At 39.0% G+C, this 21473-nt stretch overlaps 1 protein-coding gene across 5 annotated transcripts in view; it reads right to left on the bottom strand.

The window, feature by feature from the left end:
* The window catches only part of ZFC3H1 (zinc finger C3H1-type containing), a 41618-nt gene extending 23451 nt beyond the window's left edge, over positions 1-18167 (bottom strand). For 2 of the 5 annotated variants that reach the window (XM_048302526.1, XM_048302530.1), the window contains exons 1-12: positions 17542-18167; positions 12762-13181; positions 9614-9678; positions 9155-9353; positions 8744-8970; positions 7044-7167; positions 5354-5451; positions 4199-4402; positions 3398-3562; positions 1672-1809; positions 1149-1267; positions 661-807 (exon numbers count right to left, since the gene is read on the bottom strand). In XM_048302526.1, coding sequence (XP_048158483.1) covers positions 661-807; positions 1149-1267; positions 1672-1809; positions 3398-3562; positions 4199-4402; positions 5354-5451; positions 7044-7167; positions 8744-8970; positions 9155-9353; positions 9614-9678; positions 12762-13181; positions 17542-18121 — 2486 coding nt within the window. In that variant the 5' untranslated portion in view covers positions 18122-18167. The remainder of the gene's footprint in view (positions 1-660; positions 808-1148; positions 1268-1671; positions 1810-3397; positions 3563-4198; positions 4403-5353; positions 5452-7043; positions 7168-8743; positions 8971-9154; positions 9354-9613; positions 9679-12761; positions 13182-17541) is intronic. The other 3 variants (XM_048302527.1, XM_048302528.1, XM_048302529.1) reach the window with 3 other exon arrangements.
* Between the last annotated feature and the right edge of the window lie 3306 nt (positions 18168-21473).

Genomic DNA, 21473 nt, shown 5'->3' with positions numbered 1-21473 from the left:
TCTATCTTTAATACTGTTTTTAATATAATGACAACCAAAACACATGTTCTTGCTTTCTGTTAAGTAACAACCTAGTTCCATCTTAGGGCACATACACACATTATTGGATTACAAGCCATAATATTATGGCACAACAATAGAGTAGATAAATACAAAAAGCTATGCATCAAAGGAAGCAAGATAAACACTTAGGTAGATGGGTGTGGATAAAGAGAGGAGGGAATACTGTCCTTCAGTTGATGACTGACCACAAACCAGTTTGTTCAAAAGACCATACTGTAATAATCAAGTGGCAAGAGAAGCCGAGTAGAGGATGCAAAGCACTTTTACTTCCAACCATAACTTGAAATTAGGGTGACAAACATGGAAAAGGCATGCCACAAGAGAAAAGCTGTATTAGGTGACACAAATCATATTTGTCACTGAACATAAACAGCTGAAAACAGTTAGCATGACAAATCATACTTAAAAGTTATCAAACACGACACTGGCACTACAACACAATTCCTTTTGCACAGCAATAGGATTAAAGGCTGAATAGTTCAAGACAACAGGAAATCAATCATTTGCTGTTTTTTAAATGCTACACATTTAAAAATATTATTTATTCTTTTCATCCTGCTAAGCAAAAGGTAGGACTTATGACAGTGAAATGCATACCGGTTTTTCTTCAGCTTTGCTTCCGCTTCTGTGACTTGTTTTGTCACTACTGCTATTCTCCCAATTCCATCAACTTCACCATCAGAATTTGCAGGGGACGAACTGTTCTTCACTGGATCAGACTTAATTAAGCGCTGTTTCTCACGACTGAAACAGAAATGTTCAAAACAAAGATGTTCAGTAGCTTCAACATTCATTTTAATGTGTACTCCCAAGAGCTTTTACATCTCTGAAGAGAGTAGCAGGACAAGATTTCAAGTTAAAAGAAAAAGTACTTTCCACAACTGCAATCAGTTACTATAAATCAGTTCAAATCCAAGGATTTTCTTTAGACCTCTATGCTGTCTTACCAAAAATTGCATGGGGGGAAAAACCTGAAGGTGATGGCAAGGTTTTCAGAATCAGATCTACCTTCAAGTTACAAAAGTAGACTAGTGAAGGGCTACAAATAAAACACATTTTACATTAACAATTAATCTAAGTTGCACCTGGCAATCTCTTCTTTTAGAAGTCTGTATTCTATTTTCTTATCTTCTGGCAGAGCCTCTGGAGTTCTCATTGGATCATTTTCTTTTTCTGATTTTGGAGGGGCTTTGATTTTTGATGCCTGTTACAATGAGACTCAAGTCAGTACCAGACACACTAGTTTAAAATACAGCTATCAAGTAGTATTTATAAGAGGAATTTCAGCACTAACTTAAAGCTGTTCAAGGCTAGTTATATCTTTTAAGCCAGTACTTTTTTGCTTAATAATGCACTGAATTTTAATTGAAAAAAATCAAACCAAAATATATTACAAGTTCTATCTTCAGGATGCCATCTTCAACAAAAAATTTTTATTTGCTTGTGCAATCCAAATTACAAGGTAATTGTCCAGACAGGGGTAATGTACACACTCTTACCTCCTTCTGATGCAATTCAGTATTTCTTGACCAAATTCTAAACTTTAGATTCTATATACAAAGAAAAATGACTACAAAATAAACCTATTAAAATCCGGACAGCGTTTACCTCAACATTTCTCCTTGCTTCTTTTATCATAGATTCTAGTCCTCCAAACACACTGCTAGTTGAGTTAGAGGGCTCTCCATCAGACTCACTGTCATCTGAGTCATTTAAGGTAACCACAACAGACTTGTGTTTTGGAAGCTGCAGCAAGAATGTAAAAAGTTTTGTAGTTAGAAGAAAAAGTTAGAGATACAGGCGTAACAGAAGACATACTTACAAGATGAGAAAAAGAAAGTTAACTCCTTTTGTTATCACACACACCAATTCCACATTGTAAGAAAAAAATAAGCACTTGAACATCTCCACAAGACAGTAACACTGTACATAGTCTTGACATTGTAACATGAAAGGTACTCCAACATCTTCAACCTACCCCCAAAAGTATCTGCAGCACATTTATGGCTCCATGGTCATAGCACAAATCTCAAACATCTAACTCCTATAGGTGATTAATTATTTTAATTGCAATTGAAATGATCATCCATCACTTAGAAGGCATTTTTTCAAGTAACTCAGGAGTAACAACCAATCAAATCTGCATTAGAAATGGTGTGGCAGACATACCAAAACTCCCTCATCTTTCTGCTACACAGTTGCAATGTCTCTTGTCCCACAGCTGTACTTAAGCTGATCTCACAGCAAGCTGCTCAGGCAGTTTAATTGGCAGAACACCAATAGAATGTAACAAATAGATGAAATCATGATTAATTACCTTTTGCCAACATAAATTTTAAAAGCTCACTGAAGATGAGGTGACTGCCATTCCAGCACAAAGAAAAATGCAGAAACAAACAGACAATCTAGATTAACCTCAAATGCTCTAGGAGTTACAGCTTGGAAAAAAAGCAACTTATTTCACATTTCCAGGACTGCTCCTCTGATCTCTCACGGTAGATCTGGACAACTGTAATTATACATTACATCCTTTATCTCAGGATAGAACCTTGATCAAAGCTCTAAATGTCTTTTAAAGCATTAACCCCATCAAAAAACCACCATTTTTAAAAATGAAAAATATTCAAATTTCCACAATCAGTTCTTTTTGATACTCCTTCTGGGCAATTCTCAAGATATGGGCTGTATTTACTACTTCTGAATGTACTCCAGCTGCATCATTTTTCACCACAACAGGACAGGCGGGTGAAATTCTAGTTTATGCTCATGCAAGGCACTGGTCCCTTCCTCACAAATACTCTCTTCCAGCCACACTCACAGACATACTAACTCTGACATACATATACTATCCACTGAAAAAATTCAATTCCCCCTAGAAGGAAAAGTACTTTTCCCCCCACAGAAGTTAGTTTTCTAACCAATCTAGCATGTTAAAGTAAGTTCAGCCATGGGACTGGTGCTTCAGACCCCACTGTAAAGGAAGGGAGACACCAACTGACCAGGTGCAGGAGGAAGAGCAAGACTACCTCTGCTTCAGCAACAGTGTCTGTGCTAGTCTGGATGAGAAAATAACTGAACTGTATTTACAATCTCTTAGTTCACTGCATGCTGGCATATTTTGATGCTCTCTTCAGCTATAAATTCTTGCTTCAGTGTCAAATTCTTTCTAGAAGAGAATATGGATTATCAAAGTGACTAATAATTCAGATGCTTAACTGAAGCTTCACTCTTCCGTGCTGTATCACTAGAAAACCTAAGTCTAAGTCTGCTCTTCACTTCTGAGCTCAGTTTCAACCAATAGTCTTATTAGTAGGAAGCACCAGTATTTCCTTACTGTGATCACTGCTCGTGGAAGCCTCGGTACTCTAACAAACTTTGTATTTTGCACCCGTGGCTGAGACACAGTATTAATACTGACAGCAGACAGATTGCTTCTTGGCACAGGTTGCAAGTTGTCTGGAACAGGAGGGGAAGGTGGACCACTGTTACTTGATGTTTCCTAAAAAATAAAAATATAGTCTTAGAAATACACACCATCCATAGCTATTTTAAAAAGTATCAGTATAAATGAGACTGTTTCATACATGCTTTGGAACTTGAAAATGTGATTTAGGCAGACTATCCAAATGTATTAGACAAATGTTGCAATTCTGCAGTAATATCAAAACAGCACACAAGAACAGGCCAGTTATTCACAGATCAACTGCAAGAGACCTTTAAATAAGGGAAAAATCAACATATACTTTCAAAACTAGAAGCTTAGCTTCTCACTCCAAAAGAAACCCTCAAAACAACAAAAAACCAAAACAGTTAACCTCTCCCAACTCCTTTTCCTGGAAGGCTGAAACAAATTTACTTGTTTTACTTTCTAACTGAAAGTTGAAAAGTAGTAAACATTTTCTAGCAGAAAACCCTCACTCCCTTGAACTTACTCCATTATCAGTACCTTGAACTTTCTTAACTGCTTCAGAAATAACAGGCAAGGTGCAATTTGCAACTCCAGAGTGGCTCTTGATTTTTTTAAGTCTCCAGAAATGCAGCATAAAACCCCTGTAAGCCTGACGTTAGCAAGTCACATTGAAATCTCGATCAAGATTGCCATCTAGAGGCTTACATTCAAAAAACAATAGAGTACCTCAGCTCTGAAAGCACGTTTGTTGGCTAGAGACTTGAGTAATTCTTCTCGTAAGAGCATCTCCTCCTCCTCTTCCTCATCAGCAAATGGAGGTTTTGGTGGCTGTTCAGGTTCTTCAGGGGGAAGAGGGGGAAGAGGTGGAGGTGGCTCAAGAGAAACACAGGGAATACCCTCCATGTAAAGATGGCTCAAAGATGGTACAGGCTGAGAACAAAAAAGTAAAACAAGAGTTTGAAATGTGAAAATAACTACTACTTTATGATTACTTAGCAGAGGTTTAGACCTAAATTATTCCATGGTTTAAAAGTAACGTAAACTGTGTCAGTTTAACATTCAAACTGTATTTACATGACTGTCAAAGGCTGTCACTGAACTGTTAGTAATGTCTCACAGTGGTTAACAGAAGCAATAAAGTTAGATTTGGATAGTGGAAGCTGTGAAGACATACAAACTAAACGTAAATGAGAACTGGAACCAGAGATAGTCTAGCCAGGGAAACATAGTTGACCAGCAGTCTTTAAACAGTTTTATGAAACTGTCTTAGCTAACAAAATTACAATTTCCCTTAGTCAAAAATTCAGAAGCTGTATGTGAGAGAGAATGGTACATTTCTATTGCTTTTCTAAGAAGAGTAACAATCATTCAGTGAAAAAAATTGGTAGTGAAAAAACCCCCACACTAATTCAATTTCCATGTGGACTCTTAGGTGAGAAGACAGAAAACACAGCCAAAAAGCACAAAGTTTGAATGAGTGATGAGCTGTATTTCTTGGCTTTCTCCCCCTCTAGGTAACAAGTCAGAGAATAAGCTTGTCTACCTACATACATGGCCTAGAGATAAGGGGCAAAGTTGCCTTATGCTAACAGTCAAATTCGTTTTTCTTTATGTGCTTCAGACAAGTTTTGCTTTCTGTATGAAAAAACGCAGCTCTAACAATGAAGAGAATTTCAATTCAATAGGGAAAACCTCCATTAACCAACAACTGCATCAGCCAAAAGATAGGTGAAATAAAATTTTAAAAAAGCAACCACAAGTCTAACAGATAGTTCAAGGGAATCATTAAACAGAGAATTGTATCAAAACCAGAATCTAAATTTAATCCTAGCTTTAGCATTAGAAATCAGATACCAAATGAGAATTATCAGGGTTACTTACTGGAATTGGAGGAGGTAGTGGCAAGGAAATTGGTGGTACTGGAGGTGGAAAATATCCTATTGGACATTCAAAGAAAGGAGGCTGCACTGGGGAAGAAGCTGTAATTAAAATACTGAATGTAAGAAATCTGACAGGTATTTACTAAACAACAACTCACACTTCATGCTTCAACTGATTAAATGAAGCAGAAGGAGACAAATGTTTTTACTATGCACTAATTTCAAACTTAACACCAGACACAGCACAGCGCTTTTTTTTTTACACGTATGTATATTTTAAAAAAGAGTAGTTATGTTTTCTTTTCCTGTTTTACATACAAAATATAAGTGCAGCCAACCAGTACTGCTGAGGTAATGCAGCCCTCATACTGGATTTATATTGCAAGAATTTACCTTCTAAAACAAGGTATCTCAGTTGCCTGACTACTGTCTACCAAAATGACAATACAACACAAACTAGGACAAAAGCAGACCTAAAGCACAGCTGATAAATTCTGAAACATTAAATGAGAGATTGAGATGCTTTATCAAGAGAGATTTGTAGCTTACACATACAAAATACCAGGTGCATATTTTAGCAATGTAAGGTATAAGGAAGGCTGACCAGAAAGGAGAAAAGAAAAAAAAAAAAAAAAAGTGGAAGATGAAAAGCAAGAGAAAAGAAGTAGCCAATCAAGTAGTATGCTTAATGAAATTTTCTCAACTCTCCACATGTTGAGATGGAACACGGAAACCCGACTACCTTAAATGTACCTCAAACTCAAGAGTCAATTAATCATTTAGGCTGGAAGAGACTTCTGGAAGATATATGACCCAACACAAGTGCCCAAAGCAGGGCTGCCCCCAAAGTCAGGTTATTAAGTTCCAGGTATACCTGACGATGGAGATTCCACAATATTTAAACCTGCTCTAGTGCTTGACCATCTTCTATCTATGCAGAATTTGTTTTGTTACAATTTAAGTGTTGCTACTTGTCCTTCTGTTGCCTACTTGACTGAAGAGTTTGGTCCTGTCTTTTCTGTAACTGTCCACTAAGTAGCTGAAGACAAGAGCAAAAAGCCTTCCTTAGCATTCTCAACACAAATGCAGCTTTCTCAGTCTCATGCTGTAAGCCAAGTGCTTCAGTCTCCCAATGAACTTTATTGAAAACCAGGCCTGAAACAGTCTCCCTTAGTCAAAAAGGTCTTTTGCTAGGCTCATTTTAGAATGTCACTCTTTTGTACCATGAAACCAGAAAACTGGCAATCTTGACAGTGTTTAACAGCCCCCTCCAATCACTGACCCCCGACAGTCACAGTGCTACAACCCAGGCTACGGTTTGCCTGTCACCGAAAGCCACACTGCTGACCCATGTGCCACTCAATGTCCACTGAGACACCCAGGCCCTTTTTTCTGCAAAGCTGCTGCCTGTCCAGTCAGCACCCTGGGGCCCTCACTTTCTGCACAGCTGATTGAGAATATACAAGCATAAAACCTACAGTACTGCAACGAGAAAAGAATACCCTGAAGACCTTAAAAATACCACTACAGCAGAGACAGAGAGTCAGGGTTAAAACAATTGGCTCATCTTAAAATTTTAGTTCTATAATTCAGACAGCTCAAAACAAACCCTTTCTAGAACAGTGGCTTATTTCCAACATCTTACCTATTTTTACCAATCACCATAACAGAAAATTGTAACTAAGTCTTACCTGGTGAGTTAGTTTCACTGTCTGTATCCATAGCAACTTCATCATAATTATCATACTGATATATGCCTCCTGCACTCTCCGTAGACTGCTTATCCAAAGACCATCTCAGGTCTGTATCTGAAGACTAAACACACAAAAAAAGTATTTTATTTAGCTGGTCTTACATCATTATTTCAGAGTAAACCGCTAAGAAATAAATTTTGCAAGAAGGCCTTTACAATTTTTTCCTCTAATTGCTTTATAAATACAATTTACTTATCTTGTACAAGAAGATGAAACTGAATATTACCTTTTAATCAAATCCACTGCAAGTAGACTAGACAAATTGACAGGCAGTTTTAAAACTGTATCTCTTCCAGGATGATGGGGTGGGGGGTGTTATGATAAAAAGAAAGAATTTTTAAATACCTAGTAGGTCGTTATATATCTGTTAAATTGGCATGGTTATATATTTCTGAAAGACTGCAAGAGAATTAAACGCTTTATTATTTCTGGTAATCTGCCATGTTAACTACCAAGAATGCTTGAACTACCCTTGCTAGAAACAACTCTCAGGTGAAGAATCTTTTTATTGTCCCAGAAGGAGGCATATACCACACTGAGACAAATCCAGAGACTGTCAACTCATAAATCAGGTTGTTTAAAGAACTCCTAACACTGTACAGATGCCAATCAATGTTCCAGACTGAAAACATGCAGAACACCTAACTATGACCTCTCAGACTCCTTAACTTGTATCTTTCAGAGACCTACAGAAGACATTTTGGTAGCTTTTAGAATATCTAGTTTACAGTCAAACATTTTTAGTCTCAATTTTCCACTCAGTATTACTGTAAATATGATTCTTCTACAACACGAGCTCAAACAGAGAGCCCCAATTCCCTTAGATGCTGTTTCTTCTTACAGCATTAAGCACCAAGCACTTGAAGCACACAGCTGCAGCAGCTGTATTGCTTCCAGGCTGCAACAATTAATGCTGAAGAAACAGTCCTTTTTTTTCTGTAATGTACCAATGCTTTAGAGACAGAACATTGGTTACTCAAGTGCCTTTTGCTAATCTCAATATGAGAGAACAAGTACAGCCTACAAGTGTAGCATGATGACCACTGCAGTGACTCTAGTACTTAATCAATTTGACACTATGTGAGGTTGAACTAATTATCTTTTTGTCTGGGCATATCTTATGCCTCAACAAAATATATTAAATACTACAATTGAAAAATACTACAAAGCAACCAAGCCCTCCAATGACATTTCAAAAGAAGCAAGCCACTGAAGTTGTATACACAGAAAAAGTTTGAAAATGTGGGGAAGAAAACCCAGAAATCTAAGGGAAGAAAGCCAAAGAAGTTTCACTGATTGGTTAGTGTTAAATTACAGGCTGCTCTTTGATCACAATGTTCAAAATGTCTTTAGGAGAAAAATGCTTTACCAGTAACTTACAAATGTACAACTCATACAAAACTGTTTTTCCAAATCCAAAGGGAACGCTTGTCTAGCACGGGATTAAAACATGGTAAACACTGAAGTATTTTGACCTTTTCTTTCATTGCTGTTTTGATTATTCTAGGGGTAGAGAAAGCAGGGAAAAGAACAGGGGGATGCAGACAGGATGGTGACACAAAACCAGGTGGGGCAAGATAGAAATCATTCATGAATCCTAAATGTAACACCAGAACACCATGTAAGAAATTTGTTACCCTGCTTCTTGATCTCCTCTTTCCTCCAACTAGCTTCATGAATCGATTGTACTGCTCTTCTTGATTTGAGAGGTCCCTAATTTTTCTTATTTCTTCTTCTCTCTTTCTTCTCTCCTCCTCTTCTTCTTGTTTCCTCTGGTCTTCCTCTTTCTGCCGCCTGTCTAGCTCCTTTTGCTGCTGCATCTTCTTTGATGTCTTTGTCTGTTGCTTCCTCAAAGTTTGCTTGCCTTTAAATAAAAAGGTATGTGATTAACTCCATTCTACCTAATTGGCTCCACCTATTCCTAGATTCTTCAAGAGCTTTGAGTAAATGTAAGAGTTTAGAATGACTAAAGGCTCATTGCTCACGTAACTTTTTTTTTTTTGAGGCCACAACACTGACAGCCATTTCAGTAACATTAAACTTATTACCTGTAGTGCTAGGTTTTTTTGTTGAATGTGCTTTTGTACTGGCTTTGACTTTCTGTGTTACGCTTTTCGTTTTTGTTAATTTTTCCTTGCTTTCCTTCATCACCTGTTGTTCTTTTTGCTGCCATTTTTTACTAGCAGACTGAAGTGCAAGAAGCCTAAGTTGCAATTCAGACATCTCCTCCTCATCATCAAGCAGCTTCTTGAGAAGAAAACAGAAGAAAGGACAAGACAAGAAGTCAAGAAACATAATTTAACAACTTTTTCTTCACAAGGTCCTTTGAAATCTTTCCCAAATATTTTTACTAAAAGAAAGCTCAAAAATCCTACTTTACTGATAAGTATCATTTGTTAAAAATTGACAGTTCCTATTACTGGACTGTTTCTGGACTGCCATTTGGAAAAAGCCATCAGAAATTCATAATGCAATCATGCCTCATCTATGGAGGAATACTTTGTTACCTTTTCAGATGCAACATCGGAACTGCTAAGCTTTCGCACTGATGTTTGTTCTTTGTCTTCTGTACCTTCCAAGAGAAAACATACCGTATTTTTGAACAAGCTGTTTCTCTTGAGACAGAGCTACATTAAAATGATACATGAAATTTAATCTATACAAACATATTCTATCAGTATCACTGACACACAGTATAAAACAATAGCAGTGGTACATGTAAGACTACATGAACAAACATTTGTAGAAAGTTGGTATGTCTGATAAAATCCACATCCTCACAACTCCATAAGCCTAAGGCAAGATTTGTCATTTCTTAGTAACTCCTGTCTTAAGGTTCGCATGTACCTCCTCAAGAAGCAGAGAAAAAGAGATTTGCAGACAAGGGGAAAAGAAGACTTCTTGTCATGTGTTTTATACTACCATCTCATAGCAGCTGCTGTCCTGGGCATCTCGTATTTCACTGGCAGCTATTTTGAGTAACTGGTCATTCTTTTGCAGAATATAAAGGCCCAAAGCAGCAGTAAGAACACATTTGCTCCATTTCACACCAAAGGAAAACAGAAAAAAGTTATAATATGGAAATGCATAGTACAGTACTCCTTTCCCACTAAACATTTAGATGTTAAAATATTAATTTCTTGGACTTCCCAAAATACAGCCAATTCTCATAGTGTATATATGTATATACACACATATTAACATATTATATTTTACACATAGTATATAATGCTGTATATATTGCAGTATTACCTACTTTATTATAGCACAATTATATTATAGTAATATAATTGGCAGCAAAAAAAGTAATTATGGACTTTTTATATAACCATACATATATGTTTATATGCATCAGGCAAGGAGGAAACATTTAGAGAAACTTGGAGTTCTTTTCCTATATTAGTCTTTCTTCAAAGAGAGATTCCTTCCCACAATTCAAATTGGTGGAAAATAAATTCGGATTCTGTACAGCTTTAATTCTTCCTAGCATTTTATGAAAGCTTCATTCAGAAAGCCATGGCTTAAAGTACACCAAGATCTTATACATAAACGAATATGAAACTTAAAAAATGCTGAACCTCCTTGCACATGCATGTGTTTGTTAAAAATGCACATACAAAAGAAAGAGTAATATCTAATACCCATATGAACTATAGAAGAAAATTCAAAAAAGTTACTATACTAAGTAAAGTTCCTAACCATCCAGTTCACAGGATGGAAGTAGGAAGACAGATAGTAGTTTTTTTTGATGCAGGCATATGAAGGGACATTCTGTACACACCAGAAGGGGACAACATGGACACAAAAAGCTAATGCACAACATGAGAAGGAAAGTACGGAATACTGTCAAAGCCTGTCAGAGCAGCTGAACCACAGAGAATTCATTTGAGAGAGACTCAAACTTCCCTGAGTTTTAAGACAAGTTCCTCAACTTTTACAGGTCCGTAGAAACATCCAGTACACCATTTAAAAATAAATAAAATGGGAAAATCAAATTTTGCTGATTTCCCAATACATGCAGCATGTATAGTGGCAGTAAGGAGATTAATGTAGTATACATTAATCACTTAATACACATGAATCTGCAATGACTCCAATCAGCTGAATTCTTCTTTGGAAGCCTGCCTTATATTGTCATAAACATTCAGTCATACATAATCTGTCTGCTTTCACATCATTCATGTATCATAGATTTGAGTATCATGTAAAAATTAAATGCTCTTAATATGCATATTACAGCATCTATTTTTCACTACCATATGAACTGTATTCTCAACTCCAGTGCTTTTAAGTTTGGAAGTTGGATTTTTGAGACTGTTTTGCTTTTTAAATAGCTGCTTTACTCCTGTCCTGCTACGTTCTCTTCCCACAGGCTATTAGTTTTTCTTTTATCACGAAAATTTATTCGTTTTCTTCATCTCTGCCAATAAGAACTGTATGACTTCTTAAAGAACACAAAAAAAGTTTATTATTAATGGGAAACACAGGATGGGGAGAAATTACCTAGAATAAGGTGGTTTGACTACTAATTATCAGTTTTCTCTTTTGTTTTCTTTACAAGATGTCTCCTAAATTCTCATTCTGAAGTTACACATAAATCATTCTGACTTTCAGTGCTCTAGTCCAACCTTTCTTCATATTCCTGCCAATTACTCACCTGCAGTCTTATTAAATCCATTAACTACTTTGTCTCTTCCCACTCAAATTGATAGTTTATACACACTGGCAAATTAGGGAACATTAGATGACAAGTGATAGCCTCAAGCACCACCCTCAACCACAGCAATCACTTACTAAACTAAATGAAGCCTCAGAGTAGGAAGCTTAAGTCAGCTGCCTTATTTTGCAGCAGACTTAGTAGTAAGCTCAAGTGCTTTTTCCACAAGTCAGCTGGAATATATATGATCACTTGTTTTTCAGTAACTGGCTAATGCATCTCAGCAATTACCCTCTTCAGTCAGCAGTCCAGAACAATCTTTGACAAAACACTTATTCTACTCTTTGGCTGCATTTCTTCTATAAATCCTTTCTATTTCTGGCCTATGATTTCTTGACTATTTGTGAATATCAACAACGATGAAAACAATTCTCGTGAAAACATCTTATGGTGTTAATAATGCGAAGGTCGTGGGTTTGATCCCTGTAGGGGACATTAACTTAAGAGCTGGACTTGATGATCTTTGTGGGTGCCTTCCAACTCAGAATATTCCATGATCCTAGTCCTCCACTTCAGAAAACACACAAAGATGAAATGCAGAAAAAGGGATCTCTAAATGTTCTTTTTTCAGCTAAAAAATAACCACATATTGCTTCTGCAGAAAAGAACAAGGCAAATAAAGAAGTAAAACTTTCAGGGAAAAAAATCGGTGATTTCTGCTGTGAACAGCACTTTAAACCTTCAAGTCTTGTCCTCATGCTTTCTGCCAATCGGTCTAAAACAACCACATTATTTAAAATCCAAAGCAAAAACATGCTTCCAAACATGTTTATGTAATTCAAGGAATTACAAAACACAAGAGTTAAGTATGTTGAATCTTTAACTTGTAACTTTTAACATTTTAATGGAAGTTTTCTCTGACACCTAATAAATACAATAGATAATAGCAAGTAAATAGAACTTCACAAGCTAAAATAACTTTATAAGTATTTCTTTACCTTGGCCAGATTCTGTTAGTTCAGATTTTTGCGAGGACTGCTTCATTCCTTCTTTGCCTTTTTTCAATCTGCTCCTCTCAGCTGGAGTAGGCAGTTTTTGTCTGAGAGGTTTCAGTTCAAATGCTTGAAAGCCCATAACCGGATTTTTCTCCTCAGGAGGTACTTCTTTTATAGCGTCCGTTTTAATACTGTCATTTTCTACAGTTATTTGGTCCTCAGTGTCCACTGTTTTTTCATCATCTTGTTTCTCATTTTCTTCCCTGTTGCTCAAAGCTAGTCTTTCATCTTTATTAATGTGTTCGAGTTCTAATTGTATCTGTTTATATTTCAAGAGCAGATCCTCAAAACTTTCTTCCACAGAGCTTTCATTTTTAGAAGAGTAGTTCTGCTTTCTAGATGGGGACCTTCCAAAAGTTTTGGCTGAATTACTGGTCAAGAAACTTAAGACGAGAATTTGCATAATCTTAAAACAGTGGCAATATTACCACGGAAGACTAAATTAAGACAAACATTAACTTATAGGTCATTTTTGTATATTTTATCTTAAGGTTAGCTTGAAAAATAGCCTTAATAAATACGAGTACCATGCAAAAGCTGTAGCCATTATTACATATTGACAAACATTTTCTCAAACCAACAATTTCAAATATCCTACTTATGACAAGAAGGTCATGAATTGCTGAGAAGTCTCATCTCTTACTCACACCATCCTCCTGGAAACAATAGCTATAATGCCGAGATGGTTCTCTATCATAGAAAGTCAGACTTCCAGAGTCCATAACTCCAGTATTGACTCCCCATCTAACATTCTGAAAAAGACAGGTTAAATTCCTTCTCAGTCATTTTATCCTTTCATAAAATGCCACGTCTAGCCAATACTAAGTCTGGCCATAGCACCATTACACACTGTCATATATGCAGTACAGCAAATGAGGTAAGGCACAGAAGAATCAATGAGCAACTGAAGGGAATAAAAAAAAGGGACTAAGACTTGTGATCAAAACATTCAGAAATGCTGAAGACGACTGGGAATTACTCAGAAAAGGTTGCCTATGAATGTCCAAGGCAAACAGTGGAAATATTCCATGCGGCACCTCTACCCACAACAAAAGTTGTCACTATTAGAGGTTCAACTCCTCTTACCTTAACCTGACACTTGAAAACTATCCTGTAAAATAATCATGCTCAAGGGGAAATCTTTTAAGATACCAAGTCAGGTTTTACTCATTTGACTCACAGTATCAACCCCACTGTGATAATAGCTGACTCACACCCAGTTACGTGAAATACTTCTTCAACAACGGCATGTCTTAAAACAATAAACAGAGTAAAACTATAAGCTAAAATAGGTATCCTCTGAAGACAGACATACTGAATCCAGAAGAAAACATTTTTGTCTTCTGCTCATAACAAGCATCAACTACTTGGATGTTTTGCTATGTTAAGTTCTAACATAAGTATGAAGAATCTTGATATGTATACTACAAAAGCTACTTCCGTAATACCAGGAAATGTTTTGCTATACAGTGTTTTCTGAAGTGTCAGCACAAAAAGCAGAAACTAGCAAAGATAAAGTACATAGAATCCAAAAAGCAATCAAACAACCTATAAATATGCTGAAAATACTAAAAACTATGTGCAATATAACACCAAATCATGCAATAAGCATATTTGTGAAATTCCGTTCCAACACATTTCCACTTTCAAAGAGCCAGCTACTTTTGTAATTTTGTAAATCACAGGAAATTCTGAAGTTAATTGACTTACCATAATTTATAAAAGTAAGCCTCACTGCTATTTGCTATTGAAATGCTTCAACAGCTTCTAAAGTCATCTGGAAATGGCTAACAAGACAGTTTTGAGATGTTTTTCGTGCTCACAATAATACAATTGCTAGGAGCTCCCACAATGGTGTTAACCAGAAATTCTGTGGTTCACATATGTAGAAATATTTTTATGCGGTTCTACATATAGAATGCAAGACTCCATTAAGTGCTTTGAAAGGCAGACAGGCATATATATATTAAAACAACAATGGTGCTTCAACCAACTTCATCTGAGAACCAAAATGAAGAAATGGGGCATTAGAAATGAAGAAAAATGTACGCTGTGAAAAATTCAGAATTCAATGGAAACAGAAACTCCCATTTAGGTTCTATACTTCAGACTCAAATTCCACACTTCTCTATGCAAGAATTCCTGGAGAATTACTATATAACAGCTTCACACTAACGCTGCCAAGAATTGAAAGAGAAAAGCCTATTAAAAGCTAACACCCCAAAAAAAGTAACAAGAATTCTTGAAGTGCTCCACCATGTCCTTTACTCCACTTACATATATATTCCGCCAAAACGTGGTGAAAAGCACAACTTCATAGGTTAAATCAAGTAAAAAAATCTGTCTTACCAGACTGTCTTGGTTTAACACCAGTCAGCAACTTATTACCACACAGCCACACACTCACTCCTCCCTCCCCTCCATGGTGGGATGGGGAAAGAACTTGGAAAAAGGTAATGTGGGTTGAGGGAAAGTGGGTTGAAAAAAAGAACAGTTTAATAATGGAAATCAAGTAAAATAGTAATAACAACAGAAAGGGAGATAACAAAAAGAGAGAGTGGAATAACGCCCAAGGAAGGAGGGTGATACAACATACGATTGCTCACCACCCACTGAGAGATGCCCAGCCCATCCCCAAGCAGCAATCAGTGGCTCTCAGCCACAGTTTATACACCAGGTTTGACGTTCTGCGGTATGCAACACCACTTTGGCTAAGTTTGGGTCTCAGTTTTGCGCACTACCAGCTTCTTGGGCACCTCCTCACTGGCAGAGCATGGGACACTGGAAGTCAACTTAGTGTAGGCACTACTCAACACCTAAAACATCAGTGTGCTATCAACATTATTCTCATACTAAATCCAAAACACAGCAGTGCACCAGCTAGTAAGAAGAAAAGGAACTCCATCCCAGCCAAAACCAGGACTCAATACACTTAAAACATTTTAGTTTCTGGGAGGAACTTCTAATACCATTCCAGGCCATGAGGCTCCTTGCACCAGTTGATATGAAAGTCTCCGCTGAAGCCACATGCCAATGAACTACACTGGTACTCCATTAATGTTAGCAACATGGAGGTGCCTTAATATTTATGAATTCTCTAATACTGACTCCATTAGGTGGCAAGGATGTGGCAAACACAGGAAGTAGCTCATATTGAGAGAAAATCATGGACCTTCCTTAACTACATGATCCATAAACAACTGAATGTTCACTTATTAAAGAGCAAGAGTAACAGAACATTATCTACCATGTTTAAACAGAAGAGCAAATCTTAAGTGCCAGGAGTAAAAACACATCTAACATCCGCATTCTCTGCTTTTGGTTTGAAAATGGAATTATTGGCTTCTGAATGCTCTTTCAATTAAAAGGGAGAAGGAGACTCTGCATCAGTATTAAGAAACATTGCAAGGTCTGTTTAGGACAATACAAACATTTGCTCTGCAAATTACTGCTTATACAGAAAGTAACCACTTTTGGCTACTCAGAGCAACACTGCAAATTAAGTGTCTTGAAAACTATTTTCAGCACTAGAATTGCCTTACTGTGAAAACTTGGGCAAATCACATCTTCACTCGTTGCCTCTCAAGATAAAACACTTGAATGAAAGGTTCCGATGAAGCCTTCAATAATGCTGCAACTTTACCACGAGACTTAATAAAAACATCTCTATTGCTATTTTACATATTCCATCCACATTTAAACAAATAAAAAATATTAATGACATAAATAATAATATAAAACACAAGGATCCGAGGGATCAACCTGCACAGTCTAGCAAACACACATCCTTTGATATTGATATGAAGGACAATAAAACACTGCAAAATTCTGGAGAACAGGATTTAACCGCCATCTCTCTTGCTCAGTGTTTTTTACCTCTCATCTACAGCTTCAGTTAGGCAACAATGCAGTTACATGAAGTAACCAGGCTGCCCCAAGCTACACTCAGCGTCAGTTCTTTACATTACTTGTTACAGCAAACAAGAAAAATTGGGGAAGCTTTTCCCACCACTTTCACAATTCCTGCTCCTAAAAGGATGAAATATCAGAATTCTGAGAGTCATCTAAACCTCTTAAGAGCAATCAGTGGAGAACATCCTACAAGGAATGTGAATATGGCTTTTATTTGAATGCCCACATAAAGCATAGTTTGTGTATGCAGACCCACTTCAGCTTAGCTAAAACTGACTAAAGCTAAACCTATGTACAATAGCCTCTGAAGGGATGAAAGTGAGAAAGAAAAAAACACAGTAGATCCTTCATTGCACAATATAGGAAATTAACAAGCTTAGCGTTTTAGCTTTACAATTGTGACACTAATTATACATATTAACACTGCCGCACCAAAGACTGACCCCACCTCACAATCTTCACACTTCGGGCTAGAAAAGCAGCCGCCTGGAATCCAACCGACAAAAGCTTCCTTTCAGGCTATGCTTTTTCTTTTTCCTTACACCCGACGGATCGGCCAAGCCGCAAGCCAGATCACGGCAGTAATCCGACTTCCCAGCAGCCTCTCCTTGAGCAGGGCCGGCTGCCCCAGCCAACCCCCAGGATTAGCTTGAGAGCCTTCCTCTCCGTTACCGCTTCGGGAATCCCACTGCCAGAGCGGGAGGGAAACGCGACCTTTCCCAGGGCTTTCGGCCACGTAGCGCGGCACCGCCACACCCAGGCCCACCGCAGCAGCACAGGCCCCCCGCCCCCGCTCGCGTCTCAAGGATACATTTTCGAGGCGAGGGCTCCCTCCAGCCCTGGCTGCTACTGAACGCGCCGCTGCCTCCCCCTCCGGGCGGCCTCCCCGGAGGGTTGCCTGGCCGATCGCTGCAGCCTCGGCTCCGGCCCCAGCGCCCACCGCCCCGGTAGGGCCGGCCTCGGAAGCGGAACCGGTCCAGGGCGTTGTGGCTGCGCTCCCAGAAAGAGAGCCGGGGGCCCGTGTCGGAGTGCGAGCCCGGCGGCATCCGCGGTGCCGGTGGGTGGGAGCGGAATGAGTCCTTAGGCCGGTAGCCGCCGTGGCCGTGCACGTGTCCCGTGTCGGGCGGGGGCTGGTGCCGCGAGCGCGGGAAGGGCCGCCCGGAGGAGGACACGGAGCCGCTCCCGTGGAGCCCGGGGGGCGGCCGGCGCCTCGAGTACGGCCTGCTACTGCTGCTGCTGCTGCCGAGGCCGCCGGCACGCTCGGAGCCGCCGCCACAGGGCCCGAAGCCGTTGTTGTCATCGTCGCTGATCTCGCCGTCCTCCAGCTCCCCTTCCTCCTTCGGGGAGAGCCCGCTGGGGTCGGGCGCGGCCGCCGCCTCCGCGGCCGCCATGGACCCACGACAACGGTCTCGGCGCGCCCTGCACCCCCTCCACCGGCCCGCGCGAACTCTCGCGAGACCGCGCCCCGTCCCTCCCACCCCAAAAGGGACAGCGATACGACGTGTAAGAAAAGAAGAGGCGCGGGGCAACGCCCTTATTGCGGGGTATCCTGGGTAATGTAGTTTCCCGCTCAGGGCGAGGCCTCGCAAAGGGATAGCCGGCGCCTCAGCCTATCGCGCGGCGGCGGCGGGCGCCAATGGGCGAGCGGCCCGCCATGTTGGTAGAGGAGGGGAGCGAGGAGGCCGCCATCTTACCGAAGGGCACGGCTCTATGTGGGCAGGGAGTGGTGGCGGGGCACGGCAGCGGGCTGCCTTGCCCTCTCCTGCCCTCTCCTGCCCTCTCCTGCCCTCTCCTGCCCTCTCCTGCCCTCTCCTGCCCTCTCCTCTCCTCTCCTCTCCTCTCCTCTCCTCTCCTCTCCTCTCCTCTCCTCTCCTCTCCTCTCCTCTCCTCTCCTCTCCTCTCATCTCCCGCTGGACGGTCAGCGGCAGCTCTCCTTGGCGCTGTCCAGGCTGCGCCAAGTAAGGTGCTTCGGGGGCTTGGGCCTCCTGGGTGTTCATTGCGGGTGCTGGCTACCATTCCTGTGTTGTTTGGGCCCGTGTCCTACTGCTCCCCCCAAACAGTGCACAGGCTGCTAAAGAAGGGAAAGCAGCGGGTGTTCAGGCATTAACCCCCAGCACCCTCCCAGTAGCTAAGCTAGTGTTAAAATCTTTAAGACGGAGGTTTCTGTGAAGCTTTCCAGACCTGTAATTGCCTAGAAGTTCAGATTGGCCCTAATGCCTTCAGTGATGTAAGTGACAAGCAAGCATCAGAGAGGGTAAAGCAATTGCATAAACACCTTCACTTCAATCATTTGTTCTATTTTCATATCTCTAAGTAGCATTCTGTTGCTACCTAATTGGTTGTTAAGGGATGCAACATCCTACCAAGAGTGCTGACTGGAGAGCAGTGATGACTTTCTTGTGCAGAAGGAACCTCATTTTAAAAAAAGCCTTTCTAGGTTAGATCGGTGTCTCCTGTAAAACTCACAAAACCTGACTTTTGAAACTGAGAAACATGAGAGATTCTTTTCCATTATGCATGCTAAATGTCTTTGCAGATTTGCCATGATTTTTAAACTTGGAGAAAGATGAGCGCATCTTTGTGCCTTTCCTGAGAGTGAATGTTTTGTTGGGTATTTTTTAGTGAGTAACATGCTATGAAATCACAAGCACCAAAATAAAACTCGGTATCATGTTACTATTTATGTTCCTTTGCCTTCCTCTCTAGACTTAGTTTAAATCCAACAAGTATAGAGGGAGTGGATAATACATATGCTTTGTAAAGTCCAAAATGTTATGCTAAACAAGCTTACTTTTCTTTGCTCAAAACACTTTCTACCCTTTTTTTGGTCTAACTGGACAAACTACATGACTCAAAATAGATTCCAGTGACTTCATGCAAAACAGGGTAGAGTAATGTAATGTGTACATAATATCCAAAATTTCTCAGGTTTTTTCTGTTTAAAACTGTGCATTCTTTGAAGATATTTACAGGGAAGCAAGTTAAAGGTTTGCTGTTTCACTCCCCCTCCTCACCCCACATATTTATCATTCTACATTAATGTGCTATTTGTGTCAGTACTTCTGTTCAAATAGTTGGTATCCCTAGGAATATCCCCAGGAATCAGGCTTACATTTTTACATATCTCACAGTACTAAAAACACGCAAATGTGACATAGGACATATTAAAAACTTTTTCAAGTAGCAGCTGGACAGGTCTCTTAAACATTGCTAGGTGCCTATGTCCATCTCTGAAATCTAATCCACTGTAGTTACAAAGCAGTTTCAGTATCACTACATGTAAGCTGCAGAAATTTCCCTCCTGCCACACATGTCCTTACTTGGCCATCCCGGAGCTTTGCATACATCTGATTCCAGTTGCCTTTGTACAGTTACCTTTATTTCTAAGTGTTTTCACACACCAGTAGCAGGAAATTAGTATCTTTTAGACTAGAAAGGAAAATGTTTATAGAACTGTAAGGTATTGGCAAAACATCAGCTCTTTTATGGGAAATTACCCTGACGTGGGTATTCCCACTCTGTTGATTGTTATTGTATGTTTGCCTACTGTTCATCCAACAAGTGTGCTGAGTTTATTCAACAATGCTACATGATCTGTATTATAAATTTCTATCTAAGAGAAAACTTAACCATCTGTGCTTAACCATCTGTGAAAGAAGACCCTGAGAATTTTCCAGTGGTTTTGCATATCCTGTGGTATCATATATCCTTTCTTTCATTTCAGTCATCTGATACTCCTAGCTTTTTCCTATCATCTAGGGTTATCATGCAAGGAATTTTAAATTTTCAGAAACAAGCAGATTCACCACAGTTAATCAATAGAGAAATTGATAGTGTTAAATTCTTTTCTGTAAAGGGTATAAAATATCATGTGTAAAAAGAATATTTTTTTCGGATGGTTTTGCTACCTACACATTTGAACAAAGGTCATAAATATTTGAAAACTGCAAGGGAGCTGTCATTCAAATAGAAAGAATAAATATGAAGAAACTTCCTTGCTTATGACATGAGTAATAGATTAAGAAATTTTTTGTGAGGTTTCGTTGCAATGTGTGAATTTAAGACAAAAAATAAAGAAATTTTATTTTAGCTGCATTTGACTTCATGCCTTTGAAACAGATTATATTGATGCTGGAGAAAAAGTTTTTGTATTAAATACTGAATATATTTTCAGTAAAGGACAAATAGAATCATTTAAAATACAGGAGACCATACATTTTAATACAGGAACACAGAATTTGACTTGTTTCAAAATTTGAGGCAGGAAATTAGTAACATGTTTACCATGTAAATTAAATTCAATGATAAAAAGTAAAGTGAATTTTATTTTTACAGAAGCACAGTCTGAGTTATAAGGACTGGGCCAGATTTCAGAATATAAAAGATGTTCAGTATCTTTTGGTACTACATGGCTTAGGCTAAAATTATTTTTGCTCTTCTTGTTTTGCAAGTGTCAATTACAATCATAGGTTCAGGGTGGATCCCCTGGTTGGTGAGGTAACAAAGATTTATGTATTCTTTGCATTTCTTCTGCAGTTTCATGGTTGATCCTGTGCTGTGCCTGTGCCAGCTGACACGCTATCCAGTTAATCGATAATTTGATAATTTTATTGTTCTGTTTCTTAATTAATTTCTTCTGGATTTTTTAATTCTTTTTTTAACAGAAACCTGTGTGCAATCTTCCAAAGAAGAGAGCAGTTTCTATCCAAGCAGGAACATCCAACACCCAGTTTCAAAATAAAC

Source organism: Corvus hawaiiensis, chromosome 4 (genome assembly GCF_020740725.1).
Source record: "Corvus hawaiiensis isolate bCorHaw1 chromosome 4, bCorHaw1.pri.cur, whole genome shotgun sequence".
Taxonomy (NCBI): domain Eukaryota; kingdom Metazoa; phylum Chordata; class Aves; order Passeriformes; family Corvidae; genus Corvus; species Corvus hawaiiensis.
Note: the sequence above shows the minus strand (reverse complement) of the source record. Positions and strands in the feature narration are given on the sequence as shown.